The sequence below is a fragment of the Botrytis sinoallii genome, assembly GCF_014898435.1.
Source record: "Botrytis sinoallii strain Bc 23 chromosome Unknown BSIN_001, whole genome shotgun sequence".
Taxonomy (NCBI): Eukaryota; Fungi; Ascomycota; class Leotiomycetes; order Helotiales; family Sclerotiniaceae; genus Botrytis; species Botrytis sinoallii.
Genome location: NW_024066028.1, coordinates 343534 through 360926, shown reverse-complemented (window position 1 = coordinate 360926; position 17393 = coordinate 343534). Strand labels below are relative to the sequence as shown.

Genomic DNA, 17393 nt, shown 5'->3' with positions numbered 1-17393 from the left:
TGTGATTCGATACTAGTATAGAACTTTATTATATATATATTCAAAAAGATATATTATTATATTATTTTATAATAAAAACAATATATTTATATAATGAATTGTAAATATATATCAATATATGTATAAATCTTGATCCCAATAAAGATTAATTTATTATGTTTATTGATAAACTAGATATAGTTTGGGCTGGGGACTTGATTGTTACAACGGATTAGTAACAGGCTGTAGAATCACTGACTTATAGGCTATAATGGTATTATAGGCCTCAGTGATTCAGCTGCAGTATACCGGGGGACACTGGGCACCTAAGGAAAGCCTTAGGCATATATATAGTATTAGTTATAGAATACTTTAGGAATCTAGAATATAGTTTTTAGGATAGTAGGTTTTAGAAAAGATAGAATACAATAAGCAAGAGGCTTTATTAAGATTAGTAATATTCCAGAGAATTAGGTTCCAGGACAAAAGGATAAGCTAGGACAATAGGAATCATGGGATAAGTGTTATATGATCAAAAGCCGATTGATTTATCGATCGACTTGTTGATCAATTTGTCGGTCGATTTTAGTACAAAGGCTTATATAGGAAATGGGTTTCATTATAAGGTAAAGCTTTATGCTCAAAAACAATCATTAGTTTTATTATTATAGTTATAAGAATTGTAATCAGTTATAACCTTATTGAATTCCTACTTGAAGTCTAATCTAAACCACCTCGAGAGATCTCTAGACACTTCCACGTGACCCTAGAGGCAGCTCCCGTAACATTGATACTCCCTACAAACGGATTAAAGTTTTTTAATACATTAAAGAATCCCTTTAGGATCTATAACTTGTAATATATCGAATAATATATCTCTAAAACAAATATAGAATATTAATATAAAAACACTTTAAAGTTTTGAATAAAAGAAATAATATTATATCTTAAAACAAGCTTCCCTTTTCTTTGAAAATAGATATACAATAATTTCAAACAAAAAGACCATTGTTCTCCGTAAAGAGTGGCTGGCTCAATGATAAAGTGATTGGTGCCCACTTCTGCTCAAAGCTATATCCCGATTGATATTTGTCTTTTCGAAGTCTAATTATTTATGAAACTACAGTTTATTATCTATATACAATCAAAGAAAGACACTATACCCCCTTCCCGATTCTCTAGCCCCAATATAAAAGAATCTCCATTCCACCGTTACCCCATCTCCCTATTAGAAAAAATAGTTCCATCCGTATTCGAGCAGTTACAATATACTTTCCTTTCTCGACAATAATAATTGCTTGTTTACAGTAGCCTATGATCGTTTTGATCTTTAACAGTTCGATTACTCCGGCCTTTATTAATTTATAATTATTTAGCCTTTATTAATTAATAATCCTTGCCTTTTCACAAAGGCCTCGAATAACTCTTGGACTTTTTAGTATAAAGTGAGTTGGATAGTTTGAACTTGTAAGTTAGAGTGGAGCGGCAAGAGTGCTTGTAGTGTAGCTGCCTTGCTTGCTATTAGCATTACAGCTGTAGAAGAACGGAATGCTTGGTTATGCTAGTAATTGTATGTATATAGAATTGTTAGTTTAGTCCATCCCTAGTACCCCCTGGGAGGTTTGTGGCGAGCCCCTGTGGCTTGCCCCCCGGATATAAAATAATAAATAAATAAATAAATAAATAAATAAATAAATAAATAAATATACAATAATTTCCTACTATAACCTTAAATATACTCCAACTTGATATTGTTTTTTAGAATATTGAAAAGTTATTAATCTTATTATATTATTCTTTAAATATAAGTTTTTTTTAAAGTTTTAGTAATAAATATATTTTTTAATATAATTTGTAGAGATATTATACTTTTTAGTTTTAAAATTATTTTTATTTTTTGATTATTAAATAATAAAGTGAAATATACTACAATCTGATTTCTTATTATAAAATTGTTATAATCGATTCTAGGTTTTCAAATTAATTCTTAAATATTTAAGATATTTGTTTATAGTTTTAATTGTAATTTCAATATCAAATTCAGAGAAAAGTAATCATTTGATATTATTAATATTGTATTTATTATTATATTATTTATAGATTAATTTTTATATCGAGTATCGAGTTAATATAAATTGAGATCGAATTATTATAATTGTACAAATAGAATTGAATATAATGAATAAAAAAATAAATAAAAAATAAAAATTTATAAAGGAATAGTATACTAAATTCAATAAAATTTAAAGAAAGAAGGAGCATAGAATCATATAGATAGCATAATAGCAGGTAACATTTATTCTTATTTACACACACCTAAATACTAAATATATTTTTAGCTTAGGTAGAATTCTATTTTTAGGTTTGTGCTAAATGATTCAAATCGGCCTTAGTAATTAGGTAGATATATATATATATATATCCTTCATTAACCACCCATAGATAAGGTTACGATGTCATACAACAAAATAAACAAAGTCTCTCATTCTCTCCAACTCTAGTACAAGAGCGTTTAAATTCAAAAGTATATATAAATAATGTTAATCCATTTTCAACTCATTTCCAATCATAATGTCACCCTATTCGTTGGAGAGAAAAACCAGATCGGAATTGACCACTGGCGAAGCTCTTCAACATTCCAATTGTTCTATTTCAGTTCAAAGAATCAAAAGCTTGAAAAGTCTTATAACTGGAGACTATCCAAAGATTTGTTTGATTGTATCAACTATTTCAATTTCATTTGTGGTTGATTTATTATAGAATTTATCGGGTAATTAATTCTGGGCCTCTTTTTCTCCTATGCATACTCGCATAGTCACCTACCTTCCTATATATCTCATTATTCATCACAAAACCATTTTCATTCCAATTCGTTAGGTATCACCAGCCAATTATATAATGACGTAAACGCGGAATCGAGTATCGTACTAGGTAGTCAACTTAATACAACCACCCATCAGTTGCCACAACTTTTGTACATCAGAAAGGTAACCATAGTACCTTAGAACTTTAATTGCTCACCCGGTGTATCATTTACAAACACATAATAAATCATACATTTTCCCTAGCTCCGACACACTCACTCACCGCACGCCCTCGCACATATCAAAATGTCATTCGAAGGAGTTCCTGACAAGATGCTTGCAGCACAAGTCGTTGAAGTAAGTATAGTATTTCTTTTCAAAAATGCACTGTGGTACTCTTATCAAAAGAAACCATTCGGGTGAAAAGAAAATCAAGGAGGTAGTCACCCGAACACAAGAGATAGTAGGTTAGGTTAACACATCATTCAGTTCAATAAACCCTACAAGATCCACTACATCCCCACTCCACGCGGTCCCCTCCACGAGCACGATATCCTAGTACGTGTGGCTGCGGCATCTCTCTGTCACACAGATGGCATGGTGTTGGAAGGCATAATGGGGACATCGCTCCCTTGTATCGCCTCGCACGAAGGAGCCGGCACCATCGTTGCCACAGGCTCTAGTGTGTCTGGCTTCAAGCCAGGAGATCGCATTCTGTGTAGCTTGAATTATCATCGTTGTGGCGTCTGTACTGATTGTACTGGGTCCGAGCACGAACAGCAATATTGTGCTAGTAGCGGAGGACATCTCGGAATTCACAGAGATGGCTCTTTTGCTGAGTATGAGGTTGTAGACGGGAGGGAGTGCAGTTTGTTACCGGATAATCTGAGTTTTGAATCGGCAGCTCCGTTGGCTTGTCTGGAATCACTATTTGTAAGTCTGCATCTCATGTTATAATTCACAGGGTATTCAATTAGTCCGTCCGGAATGCAGCCCAACAATCCAAGGGTTTGAATGTCTAAAAGCAATTGGAAATTTGAAAATAGTTCAATATTTCAATCAAATTCAATATCTCAAATGGTCTGAATGTTCTAATTAGTTTGGGGATATGATAATCTTCATTGTTGGACTGCACTCCGGACTATTAGACGCCCAGGAACTTCAACTTCAACTCGTGAATCCAAATTTATGCGATACTAAACCTTTTGCGAAATTAGGGGGTGGCCTCGTGAGAGCGGGCTTGAAAGCAGGAGAATGGATACAATAGTAGGAGCAGGTGGAGGTCTAGGTCATTTGGGGTTCAGTTGCTAAAGCCACTAGGTCTCAACGTCATTGCGGTTGATGCCAGAGACGAAGCGTTACAACTTGCTAAAGATTGTGGCGCTGATGTGCTAGTAGATGCACGTCAAGATAAAAACCAAGTCGTAGAGGATGCCCAAAGGATCACGGGTGGCCTAGGTGCAGACTCGACTCTCAACGTTAGTGATCATGAAAGCGCTGCAGCAACAGCGGCCGCGGTTACAAAGAGGCGTAAGTCGTTTTCCGCTCTACAATATGCATAGAGATATTATGACGTTGATAAGGATGAGTTCCTTGTTACTCCACACAGTTTCAATCGGAAAGGTTGCTGACCCACGTTCGCCAAAATAGACGGAACGATGATTCAGATTGCTCAGCCCGAGAAAATTAGCGTCCCCTTTGAAGATGTGATTTTTCGGGATATCAGAATCCATGGGAGTCCTTGTTGGTAAGTTGACGTGGTCCCTGGCCCCCACAATCATTATCTGACCAGGAGTGTAGGATCCCAAGGCGAAAGCACAAAAATGCTAGAATTAGTATCAAAGCACAACATTAAAATTCAAACAAACCCATTTAAAGGCTTGGGAGAGATTCCCAAGGCAGTGGAGCTCGCTCACTCAGGCAGAATGAAAGGAAAACCTGTCATCTTAGTGGATGACGAGGCCATTGAAAGAGAGAAAAAGTCGGGACTACAAATGATATGAGCAGGGGTTTGAGAGATCCCTCCCTCGCCACGATCTTTCGCCCTGAGTCATCATGGAAAGATATGATAACAAATCCGATACAATATCTAAGGAATTTAGGAAACTTTGAGGGATAATAAATAATATTTTTGTGGCGCTACCTTGAAGTGCACTAGAACAATTTGAAAAATATAGATAGCACATCTCAGCACCTCTACAGTATCCCCTTCTAGTCTAGTAACGATGTTTTCTAAACATTATACGCCAAATGGTATCTGGTATGAAACAATATTTCAACATTCCCAAAAAAATACAGTAAAAGAATTCTGCAAATAGAACACGAATCTGACGGTACCTGACCATGAGATGATATACACGAAGATAAGAAATAAAAAACAATGAATTCTATCCTTCCACTGTTGACCATAAGTCAATCTTGTCTGGCAAGCTTTACTTCATGGCACGTTTTCCACGTCGATCACTGGAACTAGCAGATCTGCCGGACCGCTTTCCCAATGTTGAACGAGTTGAGGAACCTCGTCTAGTTCTTAAAGAAGAATTGGGTACTCCGAGAGACGACGGGCCAGCTACGGCATACGACGAAGCGCTTGGTCCAACACTGTAAGAAGAGCTGAGGTCGGTAGAAGCAGCGCTTCTAGCCGGCATGGCTGACGAAACAGAAACTAGAGGAAGCCCATAATTTACTCTGAGCTTCGAAATGAGCTGTCCCAATCTATTCACATAGAGTCGTCTTGGAGAAACGAATGCTACACTGCTAAAGTCGGTGCGAAGACGATCTAGGCGACTGACAAAATCACCTGCGGCAACGACGTTCCCAGGCAAATATTCGAGCGCATCAATGATGAAGTCGCTTCTATCTGGAATATTTTCAGATTGTGGACCAAGTAAGTTCAAGTAGAGGTTTCGATTCGTTAATTGTTCTCCATGAGGTCTGCTGCGCCGAAAAGAATGATTAGAGTATACGTCGACATTGCGCGAGCGAATAGCCTCCAGCATTCGGATCAACATTGCTGCTGCTTGTAACTGATTATTCCTACTCATACCGACTCTCCATCTCAGATTGTCTCTCATTGAATCACTAATGTGTATGAGAGCTTGAGCACACCATGGTACATTGTGTTCAAAATCAACATTGTCGAATGGCGTCATTGCATCCCAATTTGAAAGGTTGCCAGAAGCTGCATAATCATCTAGTTGGCGGAGTGATTCGTTGAATTTGTCCTCCATTTTGTGTAGATACATAATATCGCGGCGCTCTCTGGGGATGTGTTGTTCAAATCGATGAAAGATGACATCGTCTTGAGTCAGTAATTTGGCCAGAGTTGCTTCCAGGTTATAGGGAACAAGGACGGCGTCGTTGTGCACAGCGAAATCAAAAATATCTCGGTACTCGTCTGCCACTGCTTGTGGATGAAAAAATGATAACATATCCCTGACGTCAGCCTCCCTTTCGCGGGTTGTTGTACTTGTCCTTGGTCTCTCGTTCTTAAGCGACCATTGAGGGGCTGGAAAAAGATAAGGCTCGTCTGAGAAATCCCATCCAAGGTCGTCACATACATTGGACATGCCACGCTCGTTGAGGCGTTCGTAACAGTCATCGCCGGCGTCTATGCCCATTGCCGACTTCAGCCTGGCAATGTGGAAGCAAAGCTCTTTTCCGCACGAGCACTTCTCTTCTCCTCCCTGCCTTAATGAGCCAATTCGAATACTGCGAGTTTCAACCTCCGCCACACCAACTTGGAAAGCGAAGTATGGACTCAGTTGCTCTCTTGACTGTCTCCTTGATCGTACCAATCTACAATGATCGACAGCGAGCACAGTGTGTAGGGACTCATCGTCGGAATCTTCATCCTCCGAGAAGACGCCAAATTCCTGGGATCCTCTCTCTCTGCCCTGATTATGTTCTTCATCGCCGTCGTCATTGTCAGGGTATCCTGAATGATTGCTATCGCTATCGCTATCAGAATCCCCGTCACCAGAAGTAACTTCTCTTCTCAAGGGTTCATGGGAGTAGATCTGACCACTCCGTGTTGCATGCATGGTCTTGCTGATGTAAAGGTCGCAGAAATTTGGAAGCGGGGACGACATGAAGGTAAATACGCGCAGGATATCAATGTCGAAATCCCATGATGATGCTGACGACTTTGTGACTTATATATCTTACAAACTTGTGCTTTCTCCCTCCTTCTACCTATAAACTTTTTCGTCATTTTGTTAGTATGCAGAGGATTAGAAGCAATGGATGCTCAGCCTTTGGAATAGTAACAAAATTTGGTATCATTAGTAGGTCAAAAATGCGGTCGCATGGGCCCTTTTAGAGGTCGGCTGGGTAGGAGGACAAGGCATTCATATGAATAAGATGTATGATGTACGATGTAGACTTGTTGGCACTCTATTACTTTACCATTTTGGTAATAGTTTGCGATGCACCTAGCATAATCAAGTAGAAGTATGGAGTCAAGCCACAATAGTCGCTTGCGGCGTTAAATTTTGGTTGGACGATACTGGCTCGAGACTGGATGATGTTATTGGAATTGGAAAGATGGGATGGCGGAGAAATTCCAAAAGCACAGACGGAGAGACCAATTGACGGAGAGCCATACAAACCCCCGAAACAACAGAACGCCGGATAGATTACATTACGATAAGCGACCAGTCTCGAGCCAGTACACACAAGTATCTAGGTAGTAACCAAGAGGTGGACCAGGCTGACATTCGAGCTGATTGAAACATTCAACCATTAAATTCATGAAATTCCTTCAAAAGATCTATAGATGAGGTATGTCTATATTCAGTGCTGGAGGACCGTAGGCTCACTCCTTCAATCTCGATTCATCCAATTCCCCCTTCATCATTAATTCGCCTACTTTTGCCATCGCTATGCCACCGTTGTGCTAATTGCAACAATCATTACCGCAAAAGGAGTGAAGAACGAAATAAGTGGTCATGGAAATAACTCAACGTCATTATGGATCGCCCCGGGGTCGACTATTTGACTGCAGTAGGGGGATTGAGGATTGCGGAATTGTGGCCTGGAGTTGGACGCTGGGCACTCATCACTACTCAATTATTAATGGTCAACATTACGACGAAAGAAATGAAAAGTATGACACTTAAGCACTCAAGAAACTTTCGGAGTTGGTGCATTGCAGTAGTGTATTAGGCCACTCTCTTCACCACCCCGTATTGTTTCCAATCGAAGTTAGAAGTTTCAACCCAAAAAAGAAACAAACGCGTTATTCCTGCATGTTCGGGCACTCTTCCGCATCATTTGAATGTCAAGTGACAAGATGAAGGTGGTAAGGATATTACTATGTTCGTGGCGCAGCGCGGCAAGTGGGCCACAAAATTCATTTCTCATCCACATCTTCGCATGGCAGCAAATCTTAAACTAGCATGGCAACTCTCGACGCATTCAAGTTTCCAGGAACTTCTAGAGGTCTTCCGGCTATGATACGGTACTGATGTAACCTGTAAGATTTTGGAAGTTACCAAACTGCCGGTACCAAATCATTCAGCTTGTGATATTTCTACCAATCATACAATCTTCGCGAGCATGGCATTTGGAGGCATCAATGGTGATTTCGTCTTTTGCAGATGGGATTGGGTATCAGCATGTAGGCACAGTGTTACTTAAGAACACAATCCACAAATATCGAAATAGAGTTACCCCTCGGTGTGACGGATTTCAGAAAATCGTTTCATATTTTCATCATATGTTTGTCATTCATATCTCAGCTCTGTTTAATGGTGCTTGTAGACATCCCCAAAAGAATTTCCCCTGCATGATAACTTATGTGTGGCAAATGCAAGTCGTCCTCTCTCCCACTATGACAGATCAAGTACGACTCTTCCTTGCATTTTACCCTCCGACATCTCCTTGAACACCTCCGTCAAGTTCTCCATCTTCTCCATTCGAATACGAGTCTTAATAATTCCCCGGGCCGCCATCTCAAGTACCTCCAATGCTTCACGTTGGTTACCTACTGCCGAACCCTTGATGTTCCATTCTTGGGCGACTGTTGATATTAGCGCATGTTACAAATGTGATAACGGGTATCTTTACCATGGCTGCAGGGAATGAGTTGGCTATAGGTTGGGAATCGCCTTCTGGCATTCCAACGCAGACCAACGTTCCCCCAAATCTCAAAAAACTAAGCGCTTGAGAATAAGCGCGATTAGAAGCAGTGCACACAATGACAGCAGATGCTCCGATCCCACCAGTGACTCTTTTGACTTCCTCTGCAATCGCTTTATCGTCAAATTTGGTAAGATCTATGAAGACTTCTGCGCCGCATTCTTTCACCAACTCTTCCTTACTTCCATGATCAATTCCAATGATTCTCATTGCCATACCACGACTTCCGATTTGACAAGCCAAGTGGCCCTAGTTAGGTTAGTATGCGACCCGATTAGAGATTCTGGGGAGGAGATTACAAGACCACCGCCCGCACCGGCTATTGTATGTTAGTTTGAAGACTTCATGAAACTCGGAGATGACCGTACCGATAACAACCCATTGACCACTCTTAGCATCACTCTTTCTCAAGGCTGAATATCTAAACTCAAAAGTTTCTGTGAGCTTCGCCTACTTGAGGGGTGACCGGCCCCTGAGGCGGCCCGGCCGCCTAAGCGACCGAATTGAGGCTGTGAAAACTCACGTCGTGACTCCAGCACATAGTAGAGGAGCAGCGTCCTTAGAATCCAGAGCATCTGGAATTGGTGTTACATAGTTCGCTGGCGCGAGCGCATATTGTTGAAATGTCCCCGGGTCTGTTTTCTTGAATTAGAAATGACACCCACTTGGAAAGCCTTGATTCACGAACAATAATAGCCAGAGATTTTTTGATTCTACACAACGAAAGATTTAGTTTTGAACTCTAAGGCGGATTCAGAATTTGGGGATACTTACGAAGCAAACTCCATCTTTACCCTCGAGACATGGAAGACAAGAACCACAAGCATAGGCGATCCACTTTGAAGATTCTCAATTAATCATGGCCCCCTTGGTTCTCGAGATGAACTCACTTTAATTCCAACACGATCACCAACCTTCACTCGACCATTCTCTGAGCCTGGGCCTAGTTTGTGGACGACTCCAACACCTTCGTGGCCGCCAACTTGCCCAGCTTGCGTCGGATAAGGAACTTTCAAGGCATTAGAACATCATCGTATACTTAACTGATGTGGTAAGCTTACGACCGCGCCAACTATTCTCACAGATTCCCATATCACTGTGGCAAACACCACTATGGGTACTACACAAGACAGCATAATCAGCGAAATCACATCGACAAAAACGGCGCAGTGTGAGCTCACAGTCTCACAAGTACATCGCCGGGTCCGGGCTCAGGTGTATTTAACTGCTCGATTTTTGTGGAAATAGTTCCCGGCTTGTCGTAAACAATAGCTTTATATTGTTTGGGAATATCAAAGGATTGGGTTGTTGTTGCTGCTGCCATTTCTGCGATTTATTCCTTGGCGAGGTGGAACACGTTTTGATTTCCCACGAGTTCTTTTCAGTTCAAGGAAAGAAAAGAATTTGAGAAGAGAATGTATGTATGTACGTATAGACAGGTGGATGTGTTAATATGGAAAAGAATGGAAATTGTAGAGACTCGAATCACTTTAAATAACAGGTGAAAGAGCGGGGTTACACTACAGATAAACTTAGCTATACCGGACTGGGATATACCGGAAACTTGGATATACCGGACTTTTTTTTCATTTTTTCCTAAATTTATATAGGAATATCGGAATTTCAACGAAAACCGATATACCGAATACTTTTTTCACAAATCCAATATAAATTTTGATAATAGATTTAACTGAATAAGCTTTTTTTAAATAAATAAACTCAATTAGCTATCATCACATAATATTTTTTCAAAAATATCAAAGTTTGAAACTGAAATCGGATATAAATTTTAAATAAAAAAGCTTGAACCACCATTTTTTATACCAAAATCTTAGATATACCGGATTTGATTGGTCGAAAATTTCAGTCCGGTATAACCAAGTTTATCTATATCTATCACTACACCACCACCTTTCCACCATTTTACTTACGAGGACTTTAAAGCCGATATGCAACGCCGAGGTTTAGCATACTTGCATTGCATACATGCGAGTGTGGTTCAGTGAATGTGGTAGAGACTATTTGGATGACAGTCAATAGCACCAAATATATGTTGGTTGGTTCCTTCCGAGCGGGGATTAGTTCTTTGATAGATGCGGGGTCTGTCGCAACTCGGGGTAAAGCCATGCAGCCATGCAGCCACTCAGAAGCTTTGGATCTTTTGTGCGGAGAATTGAAAAGTTGATGATTGAATGTCAATGGATGAAGAGATCATTTGTAATACGTTTCCTCGAATATGATTGCTCTGCTTGGCCCTTGTGGTTCCTTGTATGATTGTATCCCGATGTTGATGCCACAAAATGACAAGTCAACAATAGTCATGTTCGACGCCTTTAAAGTACACCTGCATGTGTGTATATATGAAGTGACATGCAAAGTTATGCATGATGATTCCATTGTGGCAGTTCGCACCTCTGAGGTGGATCGTAATTTATAAAGCCCCTCTTTCTCTTGTTGCTGTCTGTGGCACTGTGCCTTCTCCATGCCAATGTTATCTATCTGGTATCGTATCTAAGCGTGATATGACCGTGCGTGCCAAGTGATGATAGATAGGTACTTGGATTCAATATCCTAGGTAAGATCTTACATCTTCCTACCTTTTACCAATCTCATGTGAAAACCGTTTCCATATACATCTCAGTATAAAACAAAAACTTCATATTCGGATGTTTGAATGGATTTTACAATGTTCTCGTCGTCTTAACTCCCCGGGCTACTTCATCACACCCGGGTTTCAGTATAAACAATGCAAAGTGTTTGCCATGACGTAGGTACCACGTATCTGAACACCAAATGCAATGGTTTCTACCACTTCGGAACGAAATACGTCAGGTAAATAGGTCACTGGACTGGTATTATTTGTCAAGACTCTCCGCATATTTCACCGAAGAAACCGGTGCAAAATAGAGCGAGTATAAGAACCATCATAGGAATAAAATCAATGAGTCATTTCTACCTCTTGCCATTTTCAATTGTACAGTATCATTTCGTGTAATAAGTATCATTTTTCTTTCTTCCCCTCCAACGAAACGCTACCTTCAAAATGTCCCCAAATATGCAGAAACAACATCCTCAATCCCTTCATGGAGAAAGCCACGAAAGAAAATTCGGTGCTTTTCAGAATGAAATCTATAGAGGTATGATATCCTATGCAATGTCCCCTTCATTTCAAAGCAAGACCAAGCAGCTAACTTAACTTCCTTCAGATGGCATGTTTGCTAATACTTTCCCAACTGTGACCACCGATCCCAACAAACTCGAGGAACAAGCACGCTCTAAGCTTGCATCCACATCATACAACTATGTAGCAGGAGGAGCCGGTGAAAGAGCCACTATGGATGCCAACAGACTCGCATTTAGACAATGGAAGATGGTACCTCGAATGTTGCGTCCCACTACCAAGCGAGATCTCCGTGTCAATCTCTTTGGCCAGGAATATGATAGTCCCATCCTGATGGCTCCAGTTGGTGTTCAACAGATCTTCCATGAAGACAAGGAGACTGGTCTCTCGGAAGTTTGTGCGGAGATTGGTGTACCTTATATTCTGAGCACTGCTTCGTCTTCATCCAGTGAGAACATGAATCCTATACCTTGATCAGGAGTCACGACTAATATTCCGCTTTTCCTAGTCGAAGAAGTAGCCGAATCTAACGGCCCCGATGGCCACCGCTGGTATCAACTTTACTGGCCTCAAGATGACGAAATCACCCTCTCCCTCCTCAAACGCGCGAAAGACTCCGGCTACAAAGTCCTCGTCGTAACCCTCGACACTTGGGCTTTAGCCTGGAGACCCGCTGATCTTGATGGAGGTTATGTCCCTTTTATGAAAGGTGTCGGTGACAAAACTGGATTCACTGACCCTGTCTTCCGCCGAAAGTTCAATGAAAAATACAACGCCACTCCAGAGGAGAAGCTTTTTGAGGCTTCCCAAGAATGGGTTGGTGATGTCTTCTCCGGTGCTGCTCATACCTGGGATCAAATCAAACTCTTGAAAGATAATTGGGATGGTCCCATTGTTCTAAAAGGCATCCAACATCCAGATGACGCATTGGAAGCTGTCAAAGCCGGTGTCGACGGCATCATTGTTAGCAACCACGGCGGTCGTCAACTCGACGGTGCTGTTGGCTCTCTAGAAATGCTACCTGAGATTGTCGATGCTGTTGGTGACGAATTGACAGTTTTGTTTGACAGTGGCATCCGCACTGGTGTGGATGTTATTAAAGCCCTCAGTCTAGGTGCCAAGGCTGTTCTAATAGGAAGACCTGCTATCTATGGATTGGCAATAGGTGGAAAACAGGGAGCCAAACAGGTCTTGCAAGGGATTTTGGCGGATGTGGATCAAAGTATGGGATTGGCGGGTATCCAAGATATCAAGGGATGCAATCGTTCGATGATTAGAAGGGTGCAGTATGGAGGGGATGTTAAGGCCAATAATTGATTACTGGGTGTAGAAGAGATTTAATAGAAAACAAATAGAGTCATAAAATTTAAATTTAATAGTGTGTAGGTAATAAAAGCTGGGTGATTTGTTCTCAACAATTTCGTAGTTCTATCCGGACTGTAGTCCTTTTAAGATTCTAGTTTTGAGATTCCGGGAATGTTGATGATTATTTTATGAATTAATTGTTTGAAACTAATTCAATAATTGAAATTATTTCAATGTCTAAAATACTTTCAACATTTAGAAATAATTGAATATTCAAAGGGTTTTGATTGTTGGACTGCAATCTGGACTATCGGACACTCTGAATTACTGTTCTACCTCGCTTGCCGCACGATGTCCTCAAATACCCCCTCCATCACAACACAACCCAAACCACAAAAGACACTCCGCAAATCAACCAGCTCCTTGCCATCCCTCCTTCCAAACCCGATTCCCTCCCAATCCGCATCGCCCCACCGGTGAAAGTTCCATCAATGCCAGAAGTTGTCGCGCTGGCATTAAGCCCCTCGGAAATAGATTGCGATGGAAGAGCCGATGATGTCGGCTCATTAGCATTATTCACAGCAGTAGCGCTACTAGTCTCCACTACGACCGAAGACAAGACTCGCGTCGAAGCATCCCAAGCTAGAACACTAGAAGCCCCACCCGTGTTCGTCATGGCAAAGGGCATCGCAGACGCTACTGCAGTCCCTAGACTCAAAACCACGGCGGTGGATTCAGGGTGCACATTAGTTCCCGTGTCAGCATCGACATCTGATCCCGAGTCCAAAAATGAGTCTGGGTCTTCGTCTTCGTCTTCGTCTTCGTCTTCGTCTGCATCTGCATCTGCATCTTCGTCGGCGAGGGGACCCGAGTTCAATGTATTCATTAGCATGGACATGGGTGGACTGGAGTCACCGTCCGAATCATCTGATTCGGTTTCGAGGTCAGAATCAGTCGATTCATCATCCGACTTCATTTCCGTGCTTGATTGCGATTCTGATTGTGATTGAGAAGCCGATGAGGAGGATGAGACGGATGTCAAACCGGACTCTGCGTCTTCGGAATCGAAATCAGAATTGGGGTCGAGTGTGAAACCACCGGGGTCGCTGATGCCGAGACGGAGCATACAGACTTGTTCGTTTTCGTCCTGGCGTGGAGTATGGTATTAGCATTGATCTTTGGGGGGCGTTGGAGATTTGATAAATGTCATACCTTGTGACAGCAATAACCCTCAATCGACGCGCATACATCTCCTATACCACAGTATCCATAATCTTGCATGCAACACGGACTATTTATGTCATAAAGTTTATTAGTATAGACTTTCACATGCTCGCATCTCGTTGTCTTTCTTCAAAGTTGAAGTCCAAGCACCTTCCCAATCTGAATTTCAAAGTTCGAAACTATTATGAACAATTGAAAGGGTACTCTAGAAAGACTACTACTCTTTAGAAGTCTTCAGAGTCCAGGTTCTTATGAAATAACAAAGGACTGCCGGAAGGTGGTGAATGACAAGTGCGTGAAGGAATTTTTCAAGGGACACCAAAATCATCTTCTAGCACAGTATGTACACGGAAAGAAAAGACAGCTCACCTCCCCAATCGTGGGATCATAGCAATATTTGCTATCGCTGCCGCCACATGGAACCGAACCTTCTCCATATGTTTGCTCACAGGAGAGAAAGTCTCTCTTATTAGGGTGTAAAGCTTTGTTATGATGGAGCGCGTGGACTTCTGTAGAATGGGATGTGAAATGGGATTTTGCGTTTGTAGAATGGGCTATACAGAGGTATAGGACCGGCCAGATGATGGGATTTGGTGACTTCATTTAAACGGAAATTTGTTGACGATGAGATATGGAAATGGAGAGTGTAGATGTTCTGAATCGCAATGAAGAATGAATGTGTTTATATGATGAGGGCTGGGAGATCGACAGTGTTTCATCCATGGCTTGAGGAAGGTATGCAATGCAATATAATGAATTTTTGATCTATCGAAAAGTTTCCCTTGATGACGCTCATTGTGATCAAATTATGCTTTGTGATCAATTATCGCTACCCCTGAGGCTGAGAAATTGCGGAAAGGGATGCCATAGAATAAGTAATAATCTCTGCCCCTCACCTGAAGCCTATTATTGCCTATTACCTAGGGGTTTTAACCTCACGTGCAACTATATGCTTCATCGATATCTTGCAATTATACGGCGGTTGCTTTCCCGAAATGCAGTAAGCTTCCATTCCCAGCTTTCAATAAACCAGCGGTGCAACCTCGCTCCCCCATATCTCTCAATCTGGTCAGCCACATTCAAACCATCGGAGATAGCAAGCTCAGCACCAGTGGTTTCGACTATGGGCATGGTTATTATAGCATCGCCTAATTTCATTATCTTTTCATCGCCGATCCACAATTTGATTAGTTCTGGTTGATCCACCTGGTAAGTTCTCAACAGCCAATGTAAGATTCTGTTTTCTTTCATCGTTTCGGGATTGAAAATCTCGTTATAAGGACCAGGTAGATCATTCTTTAGTCGGAAGGTTTTGATTTCGTCGAGAAACTTTTCGATCAAGACAGGGGATGCTGCTTCGTAAGTTGGTCGCGTCGGTTTCCAGAGCTCGTCTTCGGTGCCTACTAAACTATCTAAGCGAGGCCGTGAATAGATGTAAGTTAAGCTCACTTCGCCGCTTTGCGCATCGGTGTGGTTGATTATGAGATCCAAATTGGTTCTGTCGAATTTCTTCTGGATCTGCGCTGTATTGCCAGGAAACCAATCTCGAAACTTATGATCCCACAAAGTCTTTGACAAGATGACAGTGCCTCGGAATACTACAATGGGACTGATTTGTCTACAACTACCTGGACACTGGAGCGGAGAATGAACGCCCATGCAGTCGAACGTGATATTCCCTTCCAATGCATCGACATGCGGGGGGAAAATTAAACGAGGCGACCCGCTTGATCCAACCTTAATCTCACAATTCCATTCAATCTCATCCTTGAATCGTGACCTCAAAAGACGTTCTAGCATACCGCGGTGAACTCTCACTTTAGTATTGGTCGTTCTCTGAGGAAAGGGTCTGGTGCTAGGCACTAAAAGGCGATCTTGAAATATTTTTTCGCCAATGTTCAGCAGTTTCCTTAGGTCTTTGACAATCCACACTGGCAACAAAATACTATAATCATGTCGATTGGAGTTCTCTTCAGGTTGACTATCTTTTGTGAAGATCTTGAAGGGAATTTTCTTCTCGTAAAGACTGCGTGCAAGTGTCAAAGCTGATAACCCACTCCCGAGTATTCTGACGGGCGATCGAACCAAGGGAGCGTGAGCAGGAGTAGGCGGACAAGATTTCAAGAAGCTTTCCATCGACATACTTCGGACGTGGTGGCTAGTCGAGAGCCCTTTTTTGCTGCTTGGCCGGCCCATGGTAATTTTGCAATCTCAATGAATAAAACTGTCAATAAAAGCTCGATTTTGAACGTTTTTGGTGGTAAGAAATGCTGCCTTAACGGGCGAAGAATGAAGAATGATGGATGAGATGATGCACAGCGGAAGCATATGAAAATATGCAACATGTTGAGGAGACGATGACCGAGTCGATCTTTACTTCCTCACCGGAAGTGATACTGAGCGAGAAAGAACAACCTACAATGTTTTAGAGCTTGTGAGAAAATCATCTTGCCGAAGTTTTGATGGAAAGTTTGTGGATAGCGTAGGTTCTCTTTACTAGGCCACATCAAATGGTTATATGCTGGATTGTATGTTTCAGAGCCTAGCCCTGGAGGTACCTAGCGTTAAAATCATCGTGCCGAGGTTTTGACGGAAAAGTTTGGGTGTGGCGTAAGCTAGATGTTAACTGTACTAGATCAAATCATATATGATAAAGTATGAAAGTATGAGAATGATTGTGTGGGTTGATTCTGAATATTGTTAACATGAATTAGAACTTTAAGGTAAATTGGGATATTGATATGATTTGAGATATCAAAATGAGTCTGGATATTGATATGAGTTAGAATTAGAATAATGATATCAATCGAAACGATTAT

The 17393-nt window shown here is 41.3% G+C and overlaps 6 protein-coding genes across 6 annotated transcripts; 2 read left to right on the top strand and 4 right to left on the bottom strand.

Annotated features, from left to right (window-relative positions):
- Positions 1-2898: 2898 nt before the first annotated feature.
- On the top strand, positions 2899-4786 carry EAF02_000091 (uncharacterized protein; the record flags this gene model as incomplete). Its single annotated transcript, XM_038896139.1, has 6 exons — positions 2899-3140; positions 3273-3716; positions 3883-4003; positions 4104-4313; positions 4434-4530; positions 4579-4786. Exons 1-6 carry the CDS (start codon positions 3090-3092, stop codon positions 4784-4786), a joined length of 1131 nt encoding a protein of 376 aa, XP_038762998.1. The 5' UTR covers positions 2899-3089.
- Positions 4787-5215: 429 nt separating this feature from the next.
- Positions 5216-6874, bottom strand: EAF02_000090 (uncharacterized protein; the record flags this gene model as incomplete). The annotated part of the gene is made up of 1 exon (XM_038896138.1): positions 5216-6874. One exon carries the CDS (start codon positions 6872-6874, stop codon positions 5216-5218), a length of 1659 nt encoding a protein of 552 aa, XP_038762997.1.
- A 1598-nt stretch (positions 6875-8472) lies between these two features.
- On the bottom strand, positions 8473-10379 carry EAF02_000089 (uncharacterized protein). The gene is made up of 10 exons (XM_038896137.1): positions 10106-10379; positions 9986-10044; positions 9815-9933; positions 9699-9761; positions 9613-9637; positions 9448-9559; positions 9293-9345; positions 9224-9243; positions 8942-9173; positions 8473-8805 (listed from the first exon to the last, which is right to left on the bottom strand). Exons 1-10 carry the CDS (start codon positions 10246-10248, stop codon positions 8615-8617), a joined length of 1017 nt encoding a protein of 338 aa, XP_038762996.1. The 5' UTR covers positions 10249-10379; the 3' UTR covers positions 8473-8614.
- Positions 10380-11423: 1044 nt separating this feature from the next.
- On the top strand, positions 11424-13432 carry EAF02_000088 (uncharacterized protein). The gene is made up of 3 exons (XM_038896136.1): positions 11424-12061; positions 12131-12493; positions 12554-13432. The coding sequence occupies exons 1-3, from the start codon at positions 11968-11970 to the stop codon at positions 13360-13362; spliced, it is 1266 nt and encodes a 421-aa protein (XP_038762995.1). The 5' UTR covers positions 11424-11967; the 3' UTR covers positions 13363-13432.
- A 291-nt stretch (positions 13433-13723) lies between these two features.
- Positions 13724-15011, bottom strand: EAF02_000087 (uncharacterized protein; the record flags this gene model as incomplete). The annotated part of the gene is made up of 3 exons (XM_038896135.1): positions 13724-14497; positions 14563-14641; positions 14944-15011. The coding sequence occupies 3 exons, from the start codon at positions 15009-15011 to the stop codon at positions 13724-13726; spliced, it is 921 nt and encodes a 306-aa protein (XP_038762994.1).
- Positions 15012-15528: 517 nt separating this feature from the next.
- On the bottom strand, positions 15529-16770 carry EAF02_000086 (uncharacterized protein; the record flags this gene model as incomplete). The annotated part of the gene is made up of 1 exon (XM_038896134.1): positions 15529-16770. One exon carries the CDS (start codon positions 16768-16770, stop codon positions 15529-15531), a length of 1242 nt encoding a protein of 413 aa, XP_038762993.1.
- Between the last annotated feature and the right edge of the window lie 623 nt (positions 16771-17393).

What these genes read in the sequence shown, in the direction of transcription:
- EAF02_000089 (XM_038896137.1), bottom strand. Translation starts at nt 10,248, where the DNA reads ATGGCAGCAGCAACAACAACCCAATCCTTTGATATTCCCAAACAATAT. An exon ending in TGAGAATAGTTGGCGCGGTC is followed by an intron (nt 9,934 to 9,985) that starts GTAAGCTTACCA and finishes ATGCCTTGAAAG; the next exon opens with TTCCTTATCCGACGCAAGCT. An exon ending in GTAAAGATGGAGTTTGCTTC is followed by an intron (nt 9,638 to 9,698) that starts GTAAGTATCCCC and finishes TTCGTTGTGTAG; the next exon opens with AATCAAAAAATCTCTGGCTA.
- EAF02_000088 (XM_038896136.1), top strand. Translation starts at nt 11,968, where the DNA reads ATGTCCCCAAATATGCAGAAACAACATCCTCAATCCCTTCATGGAGAA. An exon ending in TCAGAATGAAATCTATAGAG is followed by an intron (nt 12,062 to 12,130) that starts GTATGATATCCT and finishes AACTTCCTTCAG; the next exon opens with ATGGCATGTTTGCTAATACT. An exon ending in CACTGCTTCGTCTTCATCCA is followed by an intron (nt 12,494 to 12,553) that starts GTGAGAACATGA and finishes CGCTTTTCCTAG; the next exon opens with TCGAAGAAGTAGCCGAATCT.